General features: G+C 57.7%; 3 protein-coding genes across 20 annotated transcripts in view; 1 reads left to right on the top strand and 2 right to left on the bottom strand.

The window, feature by feature from the left end:
• The window catches only part of MEGF6 (multiple EGF like domains 6), a 73,330-nt gene extending 71,548 nt beyond the window's left edge, over positions 1-1,782 (top strand). For all 3 annotated transcript variants that reach the window (XM_068658811.1, XM_068658813.1, XM_068658812.1), the window contains one exon: positions 12-1,782. In XM_068658811.1, coding sequence (XP_068514912.1) covers positions 12-79 — 68 coding nt within the window. In that variant the 3' untranslated portion in view covers positions 80-1,782. The remainder of the gene's footprint in view (positions 1-11) is intronic.
• Positions 1,613-11,621, bottom strand: ARHGEF16 (Rho guanine nucleotide exchange factor 16). 3 transcript variants are annotated; one of them, XM_068658831.1, is made up of 15 exons: positions 11,276-11,617; positions 10,012-10,570; positions 9,303-9,354; positions 8,741-8,910; positions 8,050-8,106; positions 7,523-7,683; positions 6,264-6,416; positions 5,636-5,765; positions 5,220-5,294; positions 4,377-4,469; positions 3,995-4,149; positions 3,514-3,693; positions 3,097-3,170; positions 2,664-2,765; positions 1,613-2,337 (listed from the first exon to the last, which is right to left on the bottom strand). In XM_068658831.1, exons 1-15 carry the CDS (start codon positions 11,554-11,556, stop codon positions 2,198-2,200), a joined length of 2,382 nt encoding a protein of 793 aa, XP_068514932.1. In that variant the 5' UTR covers positions 11,557-11,617; the 3' UTR covers positions 1,613-2,197. The 3 variants fall into 3 exon arrangements, with proteins under 3 accessions (XP_068514932.1, XP_068514933.1, XP_068514934.1); XM_068658832.1 differs by lacking the exon at positions 5,220-5,294 and having other exon boundaries at positions 11,276-11,621; XM_068658833.1 differs by lacking the exons at positions 10,012-10,570; positions 11,276-11,617 and adding an exon at positions 9,476-9,546.
• A 1,225-nt stretch (positions 11,622-12,846) lies between these two features.
• PRDM16 (PR/SET domain 16) overlaps positions 12,847-20,707 on the bottom strand; it is a 296,501-nt gene continuing 288,640 nt past the window's right edge. For 13 of the 14 annotated variants that reach the window (XM_068658816.1, XM_068658818.1, XM_068658817.1 and 10 more), the window contains 2 exons: positions 20,408-20,582; positions 12,847-18,566 (listed from right to left, as the gene is read on the bottom strand). In XM_068658816.1, the coding sequence (XP_068514917.1) occupies positions 18,432-18,566; positions 20,408-20,582 (310 nt within the window). In that variant the 3' untranslated portion in view covers positions 12,847-18,431. The remainder of the gene's footprint in view (positions 18,567-20,407; positions 20,583-20,707) is intronic. The other variant, XM_068658824.1, reaches the window with a different exon arrangement.

A 20,707-nucleotide genomic window follows, 5' to 3' on the forward strand; every position in this document is an offset into this window, starting at 1 on the left:
TTCCCTTCCAGCTGTGCCAGCCCAGGTGCCCACCAGGCCCCCGCTGCCCCCAGGGGAGCTGCAGTGGACGGAGCACTAGGTCTGGCCGCCGCCAGCAGCGCCCTCGGTGCAGGACCCCCTGGAGAAGCACAGGACCTATTGCTGAACTTGTTTACAAGCCACACACATTAATTAGTACCACCGTGCCAGACTACGCTGCGGCTCCGAGCGAGGCTGGAGTGCTGAGCACCACCAGGGCACCCGGGAGCTGCTGGGGCTGGACGCAGGACCCTGAGAGCCGGTGCCCCTCGTGCCGGACACCAGCAGTGTTTGCTTCTGCTCGGTGGCTGGGAAATTGCTGGCCTTCACCTTTTGGGTTTGGGTGCTGGGTTTGGGGGGCGGGGGAGGGAGGGAGGTTTGGGAGGGGCTGATATTATAGCCAAAAATAGGTATTTATGCAAGAATATTTATGGGAAGCTGCACAGCAGCGTTGTCAAAGCTGGCGGGTGAACATTCCCAGCTCTGCGGCGCTCATGCCCAGTGTGGCACCACGGCACTTGGCTGTTCCTGACCCTGCAGCCACCCCGTACTGTAAGCTCCCGTTTGCTGTGGGAGAAGGTGCTGGGCTCTGCAGCCAAGAGCCGGTCCCAAACCAGGGCTTTGCCAGCCCACCTGAGCATCCCACATCACCTGCTGCAGGGAAAAGCGAGCCTGAACCCGGTGCAGTCAGCGTGCTGCGTGGCACGGAGCCCCTGTGTGGGCTGGTGAACACAGCCCTCGTTAGGTGTCCTCCTCTGTCCTGGCCCCTGCGACATTCCCCTGTCGTGGTGGAAGCCCAGAGGCTGAGATGGGGCCGGAGGAGCTGCCAGGAGCCGCACAGCCACAGTCAGCGAGCACGAGAGCGCTGCAAGGCTGCCACCTGCACAGCGGGGACAGTCACTGCCAGGGGATCAGCCCCGTGACAGGGACCAGCAGCTGCCTCACCCGGCCCTGTCCATGGATTTGCACAAAGCCCCTGGGCAGACACAGCCCAGGACCTGGTGCTGTCGGGGGCACCGGTCTGCGAGCAGCAGTGGGACGCCCCCAGCCCTGCCTTTAAATTATTCCCCCAGGGGCCAACTGAAAATAATAAAAGAACTGTTTTCTCTTCCGGAGGGAATTTATTTTAATCTGTACATAACTTGTAATTTTTTGCTAATTCTTTTCTTATTTTATTTCTTCCTTAACAGTATTTTTTGCATTAGATATCACTATTGTGAAGAAATAATGTTAATATAAGTCTGTAGTGAAGGACCAAACTGGTGTAATTAAGGTTGTTTGTTGTATGAGCGATAACCAGGGAGTAGGAAGAGTTTGTTAACGTGCCAAACGACCCCGATTAATCCTGCTATTCTTGCTGCCGATTCTCCAGACAATCACACGCCGTGTTACCCTTGCGCTCAGGTGCCAGCTGCATCCAACTCCGGTTCCTATTTATTTCCTTGGTGGGCTGGGAAGCAAAAGCCTCTGCTGAGCCAGGGGGACGGGGACGCACTCGGCCCCGCCAGGCTCATGGTGCCCAGGCAGCCCCGGGTGGCAGTGCCCAGCCCCATCCCCTGCCCTTCCTAACAAGGAACACAGAAACTTCTTCAAATTATATTTTTTTTTAACCGTTTTTATTTCTTACTACAGAAACTTCCTGTTCTCATGTAGCTCGTGCCTCTCTCCTAGACTCTGTCTCCTCTAATTTAGCACCGGTTAAAGACTTTTAATTACTCCGCAATTAAGAGAAATAAACAGAAAGCCTCAGTGACTTTCTATTTATTTGGTCTCTCGCTCAATTAAGCTTGAATTCTGTTGCGACCCAAAGTGGTTTTTTTGCAGGATATTTCCTGAAACACACACAGCTGGGAGCAGGGAGTGCCCAGAACCCAGGCTGGGGCTGAGCCCTGTCCCCTTCAAGCTGGGCCAGGACCTCAGCTGCTTCTCAGGGCTTGTTCCAGGCTGGTCACATCGGAGGGGTGACCGGGAGCACCCTCTCCAGGTCCCACGTTACCAACTGCTGTCACCGCGGCTCCAGCTGCAGCCCAGGCCCGACCACGAAACCTGGTGCCTGTGAGCGCCCGGTGCAGGCACAGTTCGAGAAGAAAGGCTCTCCTGCCTTCCTTGCCGTGGGCTGAGCCCACGGGGGTTTGAAGCCCCCTGGCCAGGGCCGAGGCACATCCCCGTGGTGCCGCTCCTACACGTCGGTCTCTATCCGCAGCCTCTCCATCCGCCGCACGTTGCACTCCACCGCTGTGCGGTTCGTGATGGCCCGGGCGCAGGACTGGGGGAACCAGCCCCTCTCACCGTCCCGCAGCCTCTCGCCCCAGCACCAGCCTAGGAGAAGAACGAGTGCTGATGCCACGGGGAAGGGTGGTGGCCGCTGGGGACAGGCGTGCAGGGTGGCAGCCGCAGGGAGACCCTGCCATGGGGGTGCCCACAGTGGGGCTCTGCCCCTGGCTGCTCCCACGTCCTAGGGTTCCTCGGCTGCCCACCCAGGGCAGCAGGAGCTCCTCCAGCGCCCCACTGTCATCTGCTGGGCCACAGCTCCAGCCAAGGGCACGGACCTCAGCCCCTGCTACAGCTTCGTGGAAGCTTCCGAAAATCGCTCAGCCCCCGGCTCGCTGAGACTTTTCCACCTCCAGCTGCCCCCCAGCACTTACCATCCTCCCCGCCCAGCACCAGCACCACGTCCGCCTGCTGCAGAGAGATCTCGTCCACCTGCTTGGCCATGTAGGCACGGGTTATCTCCACCTGGCTCAGGTCTGCAGGGCAGGACGAGAAAAGGGAGCGGGTGAGAAGGGACGGCCGCACCGCACCGGCCAGTGCAAGCCAAGCTTCCTGCCCTGCCCTGCCCTGCATGCGCATGGGAGGCTGAAATGCAGCCTGAGCCTCCCCCAGGCTTCCTCCTGTCCCTCCTAGGAAAAGTATTTGTGCTCTCAGTGAGGAAGAGGCTAATATCTGAACGGGAGAGACTCCTAACAAGCAAGGTGCGGTACCCTGAGCTCTCCTCCTCTCCATCAATGTGTCCCCAGCTCCCTCGCAGGCAGGAGCGGGTACAAACCGGGCAGAAAGGTGGGATTTGCACCCCCGTACCTCCTCGTGGTGTGGTGTCGGGCTGCTCCCTCTCCCTGTGCATCAGCGCTGTCACCCACCGCGCCCGGTCGCTCCTGGCAAGGGAAAACTGGGATGTGCAGGGAAGCCACGGGCAGCAGCGGCTGCTGGAAGTCGCTGAGAGCTCCCCAGCAGCACGAGGGCTGTCACGGGCAGTGGGACTGAGTGCGAGCACACCTGCTGAGGTGTGCAACAGCACAGAGACCTGGCTGCACTGCTGATGTGTGATATGAGGAGCGTTTGGAAAGGTAAAGGGGAGAAGGAAGCACTGCAAGGGGGAGAAGCACTGCAAGGGGCAGACACCCAGGCAGGACAAGCAGGAGGGGCAGGGCGCCATGCAGAAGCCCCCCAGGTGCCACCCAGGGTTCATCCCCGTGCAGCAGCACAAATCCCACTCACAGCGTGTCCGCCGCCAGCAGCACCTCCTCCCGCCTGCCCTCGCTGTCGCGCTCCAGCACCACTCGCAGCAGGTGCCCCCCTGCCTTGGCGGGCGGGGGGGAAGGGGGCTCCGCCGCCTCCACCTTCTCCACCGAGACCTGGTCCAGCGTGGCGTAGTTCATGACCGTGTAGCTCTCCTCGCTGCAGCAAGGCAGGACGGGCACCTCAGAGCTGCCTCCCCGTGCTGGCCCGGGGGACCGCGCGCAGCGGGCACCACCCGCAGCCCTGGTGCCCATCACGGTGCTGATGCTCGGGGTTGAATGTGCTCTGTGCACTTGGGGGCCATTCCCAACCGGAATTTGGTTGCTGCCCTAACAAGAAACACCTCCAAAATGCTCACAATGGGGGAACCTTGAGGTTTCCTTAGGCTGCTTGGGAAAGCGAGGCTTGAATCCACCCAGCCCCTTCCCAGCGAGAGGCAGGGGTGCCCCCCCAGCCTCACCTTTTCTTCTTGGTTATGATCAGGACGTCGTTGAAGAGGAAGAGGTAGCAAACCCTGCCAGAGCCCTTGCGGAAGATTCCTGCCTCCTCGGAGAAGAGCAGGTAGAGCTCACCCCGCTTCAGCAGCCAGCGGGACGCAGAGATCAGTGGAAAAGGCTGAAATGGAAAAAAAAAAAATGACTGATGTCCCGTGTGGCAGGGAACACCAAGTCAGAAAGCTGTGTTTGAGCTCACAGGGGACTCTGGAGTCATAGAATATCCCAGTTGGAAGGGACCCACAAGGAGGATTGGGTCCAAGCCCTGGGTCACAAAGGATCATCCCAAATAAATAAAAACACAAATCAGTGTGGATGGACCCAGCCCCCACCGCCACCCGTCCTCACCTTCTTCTTTCCGAACTCCAGCTGTTTCTGCAGGGTGTACATCTGCTCTGTCCTCTCCATGGCACGAGCTCCGTCATTGCAGTTCTTCACCAGCTGGAAAAAAAAACACAGGAGAAGGGGAGGATGGAGGAGGCTCAGCACACGCTGCCTCTGCATCAGCACCATTACGGCTGGCAAAGATCCCACTGCTGCTGGCTGCCTCTGACAGGAGACCTCGAGCAGGTCTCCAGGATTTCCTACCCAGGACATCACCAGGAGAGGCAGCAGGGTCCCCCTGGCCACAGAGAAACCGAGCACGGAGCTTCACCAAGGGGCAGGACCAAGAGGAAGGATCGATCATCCGAGGAGGGGAGGTAAAGAGGAGGCTGATGATGGAGCAGACAGGGAGCCACGGGGAGGTGACAACCAGCAGGGAAAGCAAACGGAGGTGGGGCAGCTGCACTGCCAGCACCAGGACCACAGCTGCCACTGCCGCTGTGCCACTGCCCTGCTTGGTTCCCTGCTCTTCGCATGGATCTCCAGAAATGAGGCAAGAGCAGCAGCCCAGGGACACCGCCACGGGGCCTCCAAAATGGGGAGAGCACCCCTGGAGAAAACAGTGAGGGGAAGGACAAAAGATGGCCAAAGAGGAACGAAGAGAAGATGACAAGAGGGAAAAAAAATCAGAATCAAGTGAAAAAGATGGGCAAGGGAAAAGACGTGTGCATCCAGCAGCTCTTCAGAGCAGAGAAATCCCAAGTGGCCCCGTGAAAGAAGGAAAATCAGAGGCCAGCCCCCAGGTGAGGACCGGGGTGGTGACACGGAGCGCCGGGAGGGAGGGGAGGTGGTGGTGGCCGTCCTCACCTTGCTGATGGCTTTCAGAGCTCTGGTGGCAGCCCCGTACGCTGCAGTGCATGCTTTAGTTTTTTGACACACAGTCTAGAACACCAAGACAAGACGCTTTAGTGACACTGCAAGGCAGAGCAGCTGCGCACTGACGGCCCCCTGGGCTTTGCGGAGGCGATGCCTGCTCGGACCTGGCAGGGGGACAGGATAGGACAGGGCATGCGCTCAAAGCACGACTGAACAGTGCTGGTGGCTGCGAATCCGGCTCCTGGCAGGGCTCTAACAGCAGCCACGTCCGTGACCATCACCTCGTGCCCCAGGCAGCCACCCGGCCCTACTCCCGAGGACCCCAGGTAGCAGCGGTCCCCTGGCAGATCGCTGCTTGGCTCGGAGCAGCAGGAGGTGCCCGGCGCGGCCACCTCTGACTTACTTACATCTAAGAGCAGGGGAAGCCGCGTTACTCGCTGCATAGGGAGAATGAGAAATGAGATCATTGGCAGCCCTCCACATTCTGGTTTCCTTTCAATTTGTTTCAAGGCCTCTTTAAATTGGGGGTTTGTGGTTCTGGAACGGGACAAGAAACCTCCGTTAACGTTGCTGTTCGGTTATCAAGACTTTGCAGAGGATTTCCCCGCGGGAGGCTGGCAGCGCAGCTCCAGCACCAGCCCGTCCTGCTCAGCGGGCATGGAAAAGGGATCGATCCACGGGCAGGTGATGGAAAAGTGACTGGAGATGCTGAATCAGCCAGAAGTTGGGAAGAGCTGTCAGAAACGGCCGGCACCACGGGGACAGCCTGGACAGAAGCAGCCTCCACGGGCATCCCCGAAGCACCCCACACCACCGCCCCCAGCAGGACCCGCTGGCAGCATGGCTCGGTTCAGCACGGGGCAGCACTGCCCCCAGCTGGCCCCCATCCCTCCTCTTCTCAATACACAGCCCAAATCCTGTCCCACACCACGCAGTACAGGTCTTAGAGGCTCAGTGCTCAGCAGGACACGGCCCTGAGCAGCTCGGAGCCCTGCGAGCAGCCCCCGAGGAGCCTGAGCGCACAGCACCACTCACAGCAGCTTCTGCAGTGTCCTCTGCTGGTACACCTCGTTGGAGCAGTAGCTGACGTAGGGGTTGAAGTGCTTCGAGGCGTGCTCCTCCACGATGTCGCTGATGTCGGGCATGACGAGGTTCTCCTGGTGTCGCTTCTCCAAGTCTTCAAAGAAGCTAGGGGCAGAAAGCCAGCGGCCTCACCGCGCGCCTCACCGGGGCAGGGCCCAGGGGTGGCTCAGCCTTCCCACCGCCTGCCTTGCTCTTGGTCCCGTGGCACAGCCCAGCTGGAGTCCCTCCCTGCTACCTTGCCCCTTTTCCTCCAGCCCCCCTTGCACCTTTACTCCCAGGGGTCTCCCCTCAGCTCAGGCCCTTGCTTTGTCCTCCCGCGGCCCTTTGCCAGCCCCAAGGGGCACCTCTGTGGCCAGGATCGCAGCTGGCATCTGTGCAAAGTGTCTCTGCGGCAGCAGGGCAGTTCTGGGGCAGCAAAAGCCTTCTGGTTTATGAGTTACAGAAGGAGATTGTCCGGGGGAGCTAACAGACCAGAACGATGCACAAGCTGCCAAGCTCGGTGCACTTTGCCATGAGCAGGCTCTGCTGGGACCATCCCCGCAGGCCAAGTGTCCCAGAGCAGAACAATTCCTCGAATTATTCTCTCTGAAGCGACATTCCCACGCTGGGAGTTTTCCCCAAATTGCCGCAGCTGAGATGTGCACTAGCTGCTCGACTTTCCCCACAGCCACCCATCCCCATCCCCCAGGAGGGTCCTGCGTGCTGCAGCCCCCCCGAGGTCCCCCCGCGCCCAGCCCAGCTGCGGGCACCAGGACCAGGAGCCCCCTGCGCCCCCACACTGGGTCTCACGGTGCCGCGGCACCGCCCTGGCGTGGTGTTCCCACAGCACCCGCTGCAGCTCCCACCCCCGGGGGGCAAAGGGCGAGCTCTCAGAGGAGCAGTTCCAGGTCCCACATCCTGTCCGTCTGGCTGGGAAACCCCCAGCTGGGAAATTCAGCAAACAGAAACACCCCGGGCACGGTGATGGCGCAACAGGAGCACCCCCGCTTCAGTGCCTGAGTGCAGCCACGCGACTGCTCCCCGCCACGAAACCTCAGGGTGAGCAGAGAACGGCAGCAGGGCAGAACGGAGCCCTTCACCCCGGGCACCAGCACCAGGACGATGCTGAGGGGCTGCCTCAGCACCACGGGGATGCTGCTCACACACGGCAAAGCAGCGGAGCTCCGCGCTGCACAGCTTCACCGGCGCGGTGCCAGCACCCGTGCGCTCACCTGGTGCTGACGGCCAGGATGTCGCTGATGTTGGAGAAGAGGTGGTGGTGCTCCGTCTGCGTCATGGTCTCCTTCAGCTCCTCCGACTTCATGAAGTGGGACACCAGGATGCTCAGGCTGTGCATGTAGGAGTACTCGGACGTGATGATCTCGAACATCGCCTGCAAGCAGCGGGGAGGTGAGGAGGCAGCAGGACAGGCTGCGGCACCACCGGCAGCAAGAGGGGTGAGCTCCAACTTGCTGCACCTCATTTACATTAATAACGACCTTATAGCATGTAGTAATAACTCACATTATTTGCATTAATAATGTCTGGAAACTTTTTCCAAGCATCCCCTGATACCATCTCGTGCATCGCTTGGCCTACACCAACGTCTGCATGCTTTCGGACAGCCCCGAAACCACGCTGCACCACGAAGATGCTTTCCCTTCTGGCGGCTATCCGGAGCACCTGGAGCCCCCGGGATGAGCCCCCAGCACCACCCGTCCCAGCAGGACACCCCCATGCCCCCACGGGCCGCTCTCACCTCCTGCCGCTTGCGCTCCTCAGGGGTTATGGTGTCCAGGACGCCCGCCTCCAGCACCTGCAGGCAGCACAGGGTCAGTTCTGGCTCCCTGCAGCCCCAAACCCACCCCAGCAGCTCCTGTGCTTGGCAGTGGGAGTGCTTTGCAGGCAGGGATTGCTCTCCACCAAAAACACCAGTGGCCAGAGCCGCCTGCCTTCCCTGAGCCTGCTGGGGTGCCTCAATGAGCGCAACCGCAGCAGCTCGGCCGGCATCTGCCCAGACCTGCCAGGAGCCCGGCGTGTCCCAACCAGCACCGGGCTGCCCCAAAGCACCCCACAGCCGGGGTAACACCGCTCACTATTGGTTTGGCAGCTCGGACAGCTTTTAAAATACACTCTGCTCTATTTCTTTTTAATAAGCAGGTCACCTTCTGGTGCAATAAGGGCTTTCAAGAACGGATGACCAGAAAATAATCTCTCACAACATGGAGACTGCTCGAGGTGCAGCCTGGCCTTCCCAGGTGAGGGTTCCCAGACCCAGCAGAAGGCCTGGGGAAATGGCCTGGAGGCAGGAGGTGAGCTCGCACGACTGCTCCAGGGTTCGAGGACAGCGGCTGGGCGAGGCGGTGCTGCTGCCCAGAGCTGCGCTCGCCGCTTATCCATTTCCCCTGGGGAACGCAGGACGTGGCCAGGAGCTGTGCTCCCGCTCCTACCTCCGGCAGCTGGCTCCAGGTGACCTGCGCGGGGCGATAGCTCTGCACCACGATCGCGGCGTCGGGCGGGGACGGCTCCTCGGGGATGGGCTCCTCCAGCAAATCCTCGTCCGACTCGTGGCTGACCGAGTTCAGCCCTCGCTCGCGGATTTCCTGGTACAGCCGGGGCTCTGCGGCGGGGAGCACCGGGGGGTGAGAGCAGCCTCCTCCCGCCTCGCCTCCCACCACCTCCCCGCCCCAGCACCCAGCGGCAGCCGGGCCCAGCACCTCCCAGCTGAGGACTTTGCACGGCAGCAGGTAGCCAGCAGCCCTGGCTGCCGCCAGCCTCCGCAGTGTTTGCCCTGAGCAAACAGAGCCGGGAGCATTCCCATTGCGAGCACAGCTGCACCCTCCCGGGGAGCGGGGCCGCGGTGCCCATGGTGCTGCTGCTGCAGGTGGGGAAGCGCAGGGGAAGCGGCTGCCCTGGGCCAGCCCCACACGCGGCCAAGGGGCTGCCAGGGATTCCCTGCATGGGCTGGAAAAAGGCACCACAGAGCGGATGGGGAGGAGAAGCAGCACTCACGGTCCTTGAACGAGCCGCCCCGCTTCTGCACCCGCTTCCGCCCGAAGGTTCTCTGCGGGAGGAAGAAGAGGAAGAGGAGAGCTTGCCACCACCGCGAGGAAATCTCGCTGCCACGGCAGGACCACACAACCACAACACTTGCCACAACGCTCGTGCCAGGGTCAGACACCCACCAGCTGTATTCCGGGCCCTGGGAAGCATTCGGCTCCCTCGAGAAAGGGAGCAGCTCCCTGGGCAGGCTGTTTGCAAACACCACCCTGTTGTCTCAGACCGCCTGTTGTCTACACTTGTTGTTTGCCGTACTGAAGTGACTCAGCTTTCACCTCGCATTATCAGGGTCACAATCTGAACGATCCTTTGGTTACTCCGCTGCCTTTCCCATCCGTCTGTCTCACACCTGGACTTTGCCTGCTCGGTCTCGGCCCTCCCAGCCCTGCTTCGCCCACGTCTGGGTGCCAGCCCGGGGCCCCCGCCCGGCCACCCCGCCCTGCAGGCCCGTGGGAGCCCTGCAGGAGCCGCGATCCTCACGGAAGCTGCAGCAGCTGCTCCCTGGGGACCCAAAGCACCCGTAGGTGACAGCCCGGCTGCCCGGGCTCAGCACACCCTGCCAGCTCCACGCTCCTGCAGGCAGGAGGAAACCACAGCCCCTGGAAGCAGCTCACGGCCACGGGGCCCAAAATAAACGGGGTGGCAGCGGGCACAAACCCACCTTGTTCCTGCCAGGGCTGCGGGCACGGGGAGCGCTCCCCTCCTCCAGCACCGGCTTCAGCGAGGGGGCGGCGGCCGCTGGCTCCATCTCCGTGCCCAAGCCCTTCATGGCAGCACGGTAGGACATGTTCCTCAGGTTGCGCTTCAGCATCCCCCGGCCGTCCTCCTCATCCTCCTCATCCTCCAGGTTGATGCTGGGGATGGACGCCCGCCTCTGGTCCGGCCACGCGGGCTCCTGGCTGGAGCCGGCCGCCCCCGCGCTCAGGGGCCGCGAGGGGTTCTTGGTCTTGGTGGAGACGGCCAGGCTGCGGGGGATGAGCTGCTGGGTGCCCACCTTCAGCGCGGCTGGGCTGTCCGTGCTCAGGACGATGCGGCGCGGCTCGGCCAAGGGGAAGGGGCCCAGCGGCGGCGCCGAGTCGGGGCTGCGCGTGCCGGACGGGGAGGTGGGGATGGAGCTGGGGGGTCCCTGCCGCAGGGGGTGGCATCGGTACTCCAGGAGCAAGGGCTTGTCGTCCGCATTGCTGCTGTGGGGGCTCCGGGACATGGCAGCAGCTGGAGAGCTGCATGAAAGAGACGGATGGACAGACAGATGGACAGACAGACAGAGGACTGAGTGCCTTCCCCCAGCAGCTGGGGCCATCGTGTGGGGACATGGGGACGGGGCCCGGGCTGGGAGAGGAGCAGGATGGAGCCCAGGGTGCTGTTACATCCCCGCTCTGACCGGGGGCAACGCCTCACCCCTCGGGTGCTGAGCGGGTGTGGGTGGGAGCCCGGCAGCCCCCAAAAAGCCAGGGACAGACGGGGCTGACGGGTGCTCCCCCTCCGCTCCCAGCATCGTGTGGAGGCAGGGGCACTGTGGGTGCACCCCCCAGGCCTCACTGCCCCCCCCGTGCTCTGTGCCCCCCTGCAGGGCCCAGGCACGCAGCCCCCCCCCTTCCACACCGCCTTCCAGCCCCATTTTGGCCCCCTGCAGCTCCCCCCGCCCCAGCACCCAGCGCTCCCCGTGCGGGGTGCCACGGACCCAGCTCCTTCCCCGTCCCATTACGGCCCCGCTCCGAGCCCCGAGGCCCCCCCACTGAGCCCAGGTTCCTCACCCCGCTCCCAGGGGACCGGGACAGGACCCGGGACCCCGCGGGTGCTGGGGGCAGCCCCACGGAGCCGAGCCCCGCAGCCCCTCCTGTGCTCGCCCCGAGCACCCCAAAAGCACCCAAAAGCCCCCCAGAGCCCCCCCGGAACGCGGGAGGCCCCGGCCTCCGGCTACTCACAGACACCGCCTCAGCCCCGCCAGCTGCGGAGGAGGAGGAGGAGAAAAGGGAGGAGGAGGAAGAGCAGGAGGAGGAGGAAGGGGAGGAGGAGGAGGAGTTCCGAGGCGCCAGGAGCCGCTGGGGGCCCGGGGTTGGAGGAGCGCGGCGGAGGCGGAGGCGGCCTCCCTCGGTCCCGATCCCAATCCCGATTCCCAAGCCCGATCCCTATCCCTGTCCTGATCCCGGCCCTGATCCCAGTCCCGGTCCCAATCCCGGTCCTGGGGCTGCCGAGCGAGCTCCATGCGGCTGCCCCGCGCTGTGCTCCTGCTGTTCGACGCCTCACCAAGGAGCCGGGTCCCCAGGGTGCTGCTCCCAGCCCCAGCCCATGCTCCTGGGGCATCCCGGCCCGTAACGCCTCGCAGGGAGGCCGGGGAGCACCCGGTGCACTGAGGGGTGACCGAAGGCTGCTCCACCAGCCCTGCTTGGGGTCTGGGCAGCCACCACCAGCTCCAGTGGGCCAGGGACTGTTCCTCGCTCCGGGCACACGAGGCTCAGCCTCGCAGCTGGGGCTCCAGTGGCTGGGAGAGGCCGCAGGCGGTCCCTGCGTGGGCATAAAGCGTCCATCCTGAGCATTTCATGGCCCCAAGGCGGCGTTTGGCCATTTGGGGCAGGGAGGGCCCTGGGGCCGGGCTGGGGGCAGCCACCCCGCGGCCCAGTTGCCTGCAGAGGCCGGGCTCCGCTCCGGGTGTTTACTGGGAGCAGATTTTTCCCTGACCTTCTCTTGTGCCCTCCGCTCTGATTTTTTTTTCCCCGTTAAAAATGGAGCCTTTTTCTCCCTGGTTTATGGAGAATCTCAAGTGCTTTCTGGATGACAAAGTCCACTTGTCGGCAATATTCTTCTAAAAGACTCCGCTCTCCCCTTGCCAGACAATCGCTCTATTATCAGCGCTTTCTTATCCGAGAGGTTTTTTTCTTTCCCTCCGGGGCTAATAAGGAGAAAGCTGCCGGCCGTCACAGAGCTGCAGAGGGCTCCTACTCAAGAGTTCAGCCACGACTGAAGCCCTCGCACGGCAAACTCCAGGGAAGTGCCATTATGCGGGAGGTGGGATCCCATCATTTGATCACGCTGAATGACTTTTTGAAGCAGAGACCATTCACCGGTTTTGTAATGCGCGTTGTTAGCTCAAAGACCCTGCTTTCAAGTCATTTTTGCTCCCGGTGCCCCCGCTGAAACATCTGACCGCTATCACTCGATAGTCACTAACTCGCCGCTCTCAGCTGTGAAAGGAAAGAGCCTTCACCGCTCCCAAACAGCTCCCGAGCCCTTCTGCAACCCGGCCCCGGCCCCGTTCTTGCTCTTCCTCCCGGGAACGTTCCCCCGAGGAGGACACAGACATGGCCGGGCGGCAGGGAGGGATGAACTCTCCCCCGACACGTCCCTGGTAGCCCTGCACCCCTTTGGGGCGTGCTCTCCGTACTGCGCCCGTACACCTTGCACCAAAGCTTACACCCGACTTACACCACCCCACCGCTGCGCCTGGTGCTGTGCCTCTGCCACTCCTCCCAGACAAAAGAAGCTCGAGGACCACTGCTTATAAAAGCACACAGGTTTATTGCATATCAATCTCATGTATAAATTCATTGTAGCATTGGAAAGATTACATTTGGTATACATTCCTATTCTACAGCATTAACCTCAAAATCAGCTTTTTCTATTCATTATTTTAAAGGAATTTCTCTACACAAGTACATTTGTCTTTTATCACAAGCATCAAAATGAAATTTGTAAAATCGCTTCTTTAATTATTTTCTACACTTCATATCTTTTATTTCATTATGCTCCCAACAAAGCGATTTCATATTAATTAATAACTGCCAACACTTTTTTTTTTTTTCTCTTCCTTGGCAGTTCAAGGCTTCTAGCCTCGGACGCAAAATCTAATCACATATACAATAAGTGCATCTACGGAATTTTTTTCTTTTTAATAAAAATTTCACAAACAGACACAATAATGACTGCTAAACACAAGTCATGCACAGTTTACTTATAAACATAACAGAAGCAATATACAATCAAGAATGATATGGAACAAGCACCATCCTCTTTCTCAATGTTTTTTAAACATTATATGAAAACCAGACATTTACAATTGATTTAAAAAAACACTATACAGTCCTAAAGAAAAAAAAACAAAAAAAAAACTAAATCATATCTGTATTGTAACAATGGGAAAAGGAATGACATGGGATGCACAGATTTATGATTCTTGCAAGCACAATATATATATGTTTTAAATTACATCTTCTGCAGGCTGGAAATGACATCAGGGCAAAACATCTCTTGCTTTGAAGAGAGCAACGAGAATGTAAAAGACATTGAGAATTACTTTCAGAATTACTTTGTTCACATGTGAATTGCACATTTGGAAATCAAAGCTGCCTTTTTTTTCTTTTTTCATTCTTTTTCCAAAGTGGTAATAAGAATTAATGACAGAAGAAAAAAAAAAAACAAAACATAATCTCGGAATCATTCAATAACATTTTAATCACAGTATCACTCAACACTACAGAGAAAAAGGTTCATGGCTTTGTGAGCACACCACTGACCGTCACCCAGGAGCAGAGGGTTTTGCCCTGATGTTCCCAGCACCGTGCCGTGCTCCCCGCCGGCTCTGCGGCAGGCGGCGAGGCGCAGGCTCCTCCACCACGGTGCTCCCCCTTCCCCGCCACACACACACACACACAGTACAGCACGTAAAAATTGAATGTAAGTCAGTAGGTTGAAACTGGCTGAGGGGAGGGGGCTCACAATCCAGTGCTTTGATGCTTAGAGTCTAAACACGTTCACGTCGTTGTGCAAGTGCTTTCCAAACGCTTCGTAGGAAGTGAGAAGCCGTTTTCAAGAACGTCTACCGAGAGCCTAAGTGCTGCTGAGGGAGAACCCGAACGCTTCCACTACTTTGTTTTAAGCAAGACAGAAACCAAGCTCCGCGTTTTGTCCTGGGATGCAGCTTAGCAGGCCCAGCTCGGGTTTTGCTGTTGAACCCTGCCTGGGTTGGGTTTGCTGCTGGCACCGAGCTGTGCCTCTCGAGCCCTGCTCCTCTCTGCCGTGACCACGAAGGAACAGCCCGCAGCCAGCACAACACAGCCCCACGGGACATCCCCGCGCACCCAAGGGCACCGCAGGCAGCTCCTGATGGGTGTGCACAGCTCCCATGGGTGCACCGGCACCCTCAGCACTGCCGCTGCCCCATGGGCTTTGTGCCCCAGCCCCGGCCGTTCCCATCAGTGCTCAAAACCCCACAGCTGAGCCCGTGCCTCAGGCCTGTGTCCTCCTCTGCGGTGGGCTCACAGGGAGGGGACACGGCCCCGTGGTGCTCAGAAGCCCCTGGGGACCAAATGTTCTCGCTCTGCATCACACCTCGCGTGGTGCCCTCGCCTTCACACGAGCGCCAGGGCGCACTGAAATCGCTGCAACTACCCGCCTGCTGCACCGCACCGCCGTCAGGGGGTCCTGAGCACACCGGGCTAGGGGCATCGGGTGGCCTTAGGCACTACAGCTCCGTGTCCCCTGGAGCCAGGGGGACCCAGACCTTCCCCACTGCCTGTGCCAGCTCCATCCTGACATACACACGTCTTGGGAAAGATCCTTCAAAGCTGAGTGACCGCTTTTGTCCGAAACAGCAAAGCAAAACCTAAACATCTGCTACGAGCTGCAACACGTTTTAAGTGCAATTGAATGAGAGCTACGAGATAAATGGAAACCAGTGAGGCTTTCTCTTTATTTAACTGTGGAAAAATTAAATCTTGTCATCAGTGCTAAATTAGAGGAATGAGGAGATCCTAAAGCAAACAGAGGCACTAGCTCGAGAAAATGGGAAGAAAACTGAATTAGGAAAATGCAAAAAGAAAAAAAAAATCATTTCATGATTCAAAAAGCTCTATTTTTCATGTCCTTGATCCCTGGCTGGCGCGTGCCCCCTGCCCCTGGCCAGCAGCGGGGAGCTGCCCCCCAGGGAGCCGCCGACCTGCTCCTCTGGAGACACAACGCGACAGAACGGAGGCTGAGATGCTGAAGGGAAGACCAAAAAAAAAACAAAAAACCAACCCACAAACCCCACCGTAACATTTGCATTGCTCAGTACTTGGCTCACGCTTTGGAGACCAGCTCGCTGCTGCTCCGGGAGCTCCCCGTGCTGAGCGCGATGCCGACCTCCTCGAAGCCGCCTTTGGTGTCGCGCGGAGCCCTGTGGCAGGGTGAGAAATGTCCCAGCACCTGCTCAGAGGGGGCTCAGCTCACTCCGGGCACGCAGGAGGCCAGCAGCAGCAGCAGCAGCAGTGAGGTGTTTGGGCTTCCCCAGGGCAGGGACGGCTCCGTGCCACCGCTCAGCACCTCCTGGAGCCTGGGAGCCGGGGGGCCGAGCCGTGCCGTGCCTTCCCTGTCCCCCCACGGGCACGGGGCTGGCTCGGCGCAGGCTGCTTTTGCTTCCCAGCCCACCAAGGAAATAAATAGGAACCGGAGTCGGATGCAGCTGGCACCTGAGCGCAAGGGTAACACGGCGTATGATTGTCTGGAGAATCGGCAGCAAGAATAGCAGGATTAATCGGGGTCGTTTGGCACGTTAACAAACTCTTCCTACTCCCTGGTTATCGATCATACAACAAACAACCTTAATTACACCAGTTTGGTCCTTCACTACAGACTTATATTAACATTATTTCTTCACAATAGTGATATCTAATGCAAAAAATACTGTTAAGGAAGAAATAAAATAAGAAAAGAATTAGCAAAAAATTACAAGTTATGTACAGATTAAAATAAATTCCCTCCGGAAGAGAAAACAGTTCTTTTATTATTTTCAGTTGGCCCCTGGGGGAATAATTTAAAGGCCGAGCGCCTGGGCAGGGCGGTGCTGTGGGGCTGGGGGCGTCCCCGCCGCTCGCAGACCGGTGCCTCCTGACAGTGCCGGGTCCTGGGCCGTGTCTGCCCGGGAGCTTTGTGCAAATACACGCAGCAGTTCGGCCTCCGCTGCCTGCTGGGTTCAGAGCCTTGGGCACTTTCACAGGGTGATGTGGAGAACCAAATGGGAAGGGTAAATTTTCTTGGGAAATACACCGACGCCGCTAGTTTACCTTCTGTTCCTCCTCTAGCGAAACACCCTAGAGACGTTTTCTTCCTCGGGTGGCCTGAGGCTCCCGGCTACCCAAAGCCAGCCTCAGGTGTGCTCTGGGGTGCAAAGAGTGAATTACAAAGGGTCCCTAACCAAACCTCCACTTTCTCTGAGTAGCTCTTTCCTTCATTTCAGCGTGCTGGAACGGGGCTCCCGTGTTGTGCTTCTCCATCCCGGCCTGGCACAGGAGCTCCTCTCTGGTTTCCTTCAAAGTCGGCAGAGCCTGAGCACACCAGGTACTCACAGGCAGATATCCTGACCACCGTGTGCTGCTTCTCTGAAACCAGCCATCAGCCCAGCCCTGTAGGCAGTTACTACCAGATACGAGACCTGCTGGAAGCACACGGGCACTGCAATACACAGACCCGAGGGGAAGGCTCCTCCTTGCCGGAGCACCCCAGGCTCCAGCCAGCATTCGCTCGGTGGTAGCAGCAGGCCAAGCCTTGGAAATTCTCATTTTTATCGTGTTGCAAATAGCAAATTCTCAGGACACGCATCCTAAATTTTATCCGTATAGCCAATGTTGCTCTTTGGAACAGGTCTAATCACTTCCCAGACCGTTCAGTAATTCAGCTTTACCTGCAAAATCACCGCTGCGACACCGGGTTGTAATCACAAGGCACAACAGCACGAACATCACAGCATTTCTGGAGGCTGCTTAGGGTTGGTAAAAGAGATGAGACTTTGAAGCAATTTGAAATCACTTATAAAAGATCTGTGAGCAATTTTAGAGTCAGAAAGACAATTCTGTTCTTGTATGTGCTCGAGTAGTGGGTTGAACCCCTGACACTGCTGAAGCAAGGGAGCTTTAATCTTCCTACTACAATTACAGGCCAACTGGCAGCGTGCTGCCCATAAACAACCACCCAGCAAACCAAAACAACGGCAGGAGTCAGAAATCTCTGCCACAGCTCCCAGATACTGCCGACACCGAGAAGACACCACCCTGAAGCAAACCCTGGGAGAGAAGCAGAAGCTGTGAGCACCCCGCTGCAGGCTGGACCTGCCCGCTCCCCCCTCACACCCCTGCACCTCTTGGGCACGGAGTTACCCAGGGTGCTCACGCCTGGGGAGGTCCAGGCAGCCCTGCCATGAGGCACGGGGCCAGAGCAGGGTTGAATGCCACCGCCCTGCTCGCCAGAGATTTTCTGAGCACGGATTTTGTTCCGAAGCACTCGGGATGCTCCGAGCGCAGGCAGCAGCTCGGGCACGCAGGCACTGCCAGAGATGGGAAGCTTTCCCAGCCTCACAGTGCAGGCACAGGCAGAAGGGCTTTCAGGGCACAGCCGGTGACTGTGAACCACGTATTTGCATGACACACCAACAACCCAGCCTCAGAAATGCTCCAGGCTGAAGATTTCCCAACCGGGACACCGCACGTAGCGTAGCATGACTGCAGGCAGCGTGGCCTCGCACTCGAGAAGCTTTGGGCTGTGCCAGTACGTTTGGTTGGGAACAAAGGATAGGGCATATTCCTGTGGGAGTGCACAAGTTCAGATTCTTTTTGAGGTCAATTAAATTTACCCTTCCCTGGTGTAACTCCCGTGACTGTCAGAATTGCACCAGGGACAGGTCCGATCTGGCTCTGTTTCCTACCCCGTTATTTGGCTGAGTTGAAAGGATTAAGCTACCGAATGGTTTCAAGACGTGATTTATATGCGGGCTTCACTGGCGCAGTGATACCATCTTGTAATGTTAGAGGGACCAATTTGATTGCACTGTTGCAATTCATGTCTTGCTTATGCTATTCCTACAGGCAGAAATCCTGGGGCTGCATCAGTTATCCAGTTTTGGAGAGGTTCGTTCCGATAAATTACAAATGGAAACTCTGGGTGGGTAAAAATGCAGGACTTGTAGGTCGGATGCGACAGGTTTCTTTCTCAGCCAAAAGTCCAGGCGACTCCTGAGGCCCTCTCATCCATCTTCTGCTTGCTGGGATTTTTGCTAGGGTAATTGCAGCACCACCGCCTCCTCGCTGGGACTCTGGCCAGTGCCTTGTTGACCTCTCAGAGGTGGTTGATGGGGTTAAAGGTCCCCGACTCTGAAGCTGCTCCTGCCATGTCCAACCAAGCACCCAGGGAGTTCTGGGAGGACGTGTGGAGGGGAGCGTTCTCAGACAGGGACAGCATCATTGCATAAGCCTGCAGGAGAAGAGAGTAACGCAGGGGATGTGTGAATACGCACGCAGGACAGGCCGCAGTAACCTGTGCGAAGCACAGCACCACCTCACCAAACCCTAAGACTGCCAGCACCCTTTGGCCTGGGCTAAGAATCTTGCCAGCGTTTAGGAACACAGGCATGGAAAGCTCGTCGGTATTCCCAGTGTGCTCCTATGTTCTTGTAGGTCTCTGTTGCAGGGAAGTGGTTGAGTGTCTGCTGAAAAACTGCATGGAGACTTGTGTTTGCTACCTAAGGACCTGCTCGCTTCTCTAACCCAGATGCTCTCCAAGAGTCATACACCCTTGGCATCCTTCCACAGCCCAAACAAATGTGAAGCCTTGGGTAGGTGACAGCCTCGTGTGCTGGAGGTAAAATCCACCTCTGCCATGTAACAGAGGACAGTTCCCCCCATCCTGCACTAGCTGCTGCAAGGATGTTCCCACGTGTGAGTGCAGTGGTGGCCGTGCAGCACCCACCCAGGCACAAGCCTCTGCAGGGCAACAGCCACAGAGCACACCTTATCTGGGACCCTGGTACAACGCTCAGTGCAGTAGGACCCTTAGCAGTGCAGCTGTGACGGTGCCAATACCACCTGGCATCCAGCTTCAGCCTCTTCAGCCTGAGTTAGCCCTTGTCAGGCCAGCACACCGCCTGCTGCAGGTACGTGCTGAAAGAGGCTCAGCTCAGCAGTGCTAAGGACACGCACGCTTCTCTGACTGTGTAAAAGACAGACAGCTCCCAGGGAGTGCTCTGCTGCTCACACAAACGCTGTTTTACTACTGCATTCCCTGGGTCAAATTATTTATATTACTTATAGTCATTTAAGTGTAACCAGGCTCGCACCTCAGTCAGTATGAACCTGGTTCAAAAAGCACAGACCCCCACCAAGCATCAGACAGACCTTAAAAGTAGGACGAATCTGAAAGGAGCCAGCTTTCCCAGGTAGTTAGTACATTTGCCAGATTAGTAGCAGGACACATGTAAGAGTCAGGCAAGTGGCTTGTGCTTTACTTAGTTTCCCCCAGAAAAAAGCCATGTCCTTCCTTCGAGCAGTCCCTTCCCCAGCTTTAGCCCTAGCACCTACTGTGGAGGACAAAACTTCACAAATTCCAGGTGATAATAAACCATAAATCTTGTTCTGCATGGCAGCTGCATTAAGCTACTGCTTTGCTGGGCACTGAGGATAGATTTCAGGACACATTCTGCTGCTTGATGGTTAGGAAAGGACTGCAGTGCAACAGCTGAGCTTATCCCCCGTATTAAATATCATCAAGCCTCCACTAACGTACTTGGCACTTGTCAGGATGGACATTATTCACACCCCTTACTTTACACCACGTTCCATAGCTAGGTGCAAAGTGGTTCTCTGAAAGCAGAAACCCAAATTCTCTACAGAGTCAACGATGGTAGCTGGGCAGTAACTCCGAGCACCTTCCTTAGAGGCTTACGGTTAGAAGCGTTGAGTGTGAGCTCTGCTGTCCAGCACAGTGAAGCAGAAATACATAATAGTCAGAAAAAGACATTTATACAGACAGATAAAAACAGACAGATGCCGCTATCTTGCTCTATAAGCATGTTCTCATGACACAGGCTTAATGATAAATTGACCTGGCGACCTAGACCTGACGCCCACTCCATTTCTTCTCAATTTCTGTATAGTTGCACCAAGACACAGTTCCCACACGATTCACTTATTACAGTCAGAATTCCTGCTCACTGGATGGGGAAAAAAATAAACCTTAGCTAAAGGAGGCCAGCTGCTTGCTAATCCTATGGGACGTGCTGGCGGCAAGCTAGATAAAATGTTCTGTCATATACCCACCTGGTTTTTAGCCTGCCTGTACAGAGTCTGTTTTATTGTCTCAGAGTCTAAGGTGGAATTAAACACATCTTTAACTTCAAATGCTTCCTCGGCTGCTTTGCGAAGATCCAGCCCCTTCCCAAAATTCGGCATCTGCTCCAAATCTAACAAGCCGGCTTCGTCCTCCTCAATACACCTGTACCAATGACCAGGGGAAGGGGTTGACCTGTTGTTAGCTCGTCTCGCCGTTCACAGACCAGCCAATGTGAGTGGTGCTAACCCAGTGCCTGCATGCACACACCATGGGGGTCTCACAAGCCA

Source organism: Anas acuta, chromosome 22 (assembly GCF_963932015.1).
Source record: "Anas acuta chromosome 22, bAnaAcu1.1, whole genome shotgun sequence".
Classification (NCBI taxonomy): domain Eukaryota; kingdom Metazoa; phylum Chordata; class Aves; order Anseriformes; family Anatidae; genus Anas; species Anas acuta.

Coding starts and splice junctions, on each gene's coding strand:
- ARHGEF16 (XM_068658831.1), bottom strand. CDS start 11,556: ATGGAGCTCGCTCGGCAGCCCCAGGACCGGGATTGGGACCGGGACTGG. Junction 9,355..10,011: donor GCAGCCCTGGCAGGAACAAG/GTGGGTTTGTGC, acceptor TTCCTCCCGCAG/AGAACCTTCGGGCGGAAGCG. Junction 3,171..3,513: donor CTGCTGGCGGCGGACACGCT/GTGAGTGGGATT, acceptor TTCCCTTGCCAG/GAGCGACCGGGCGCGGTGGG.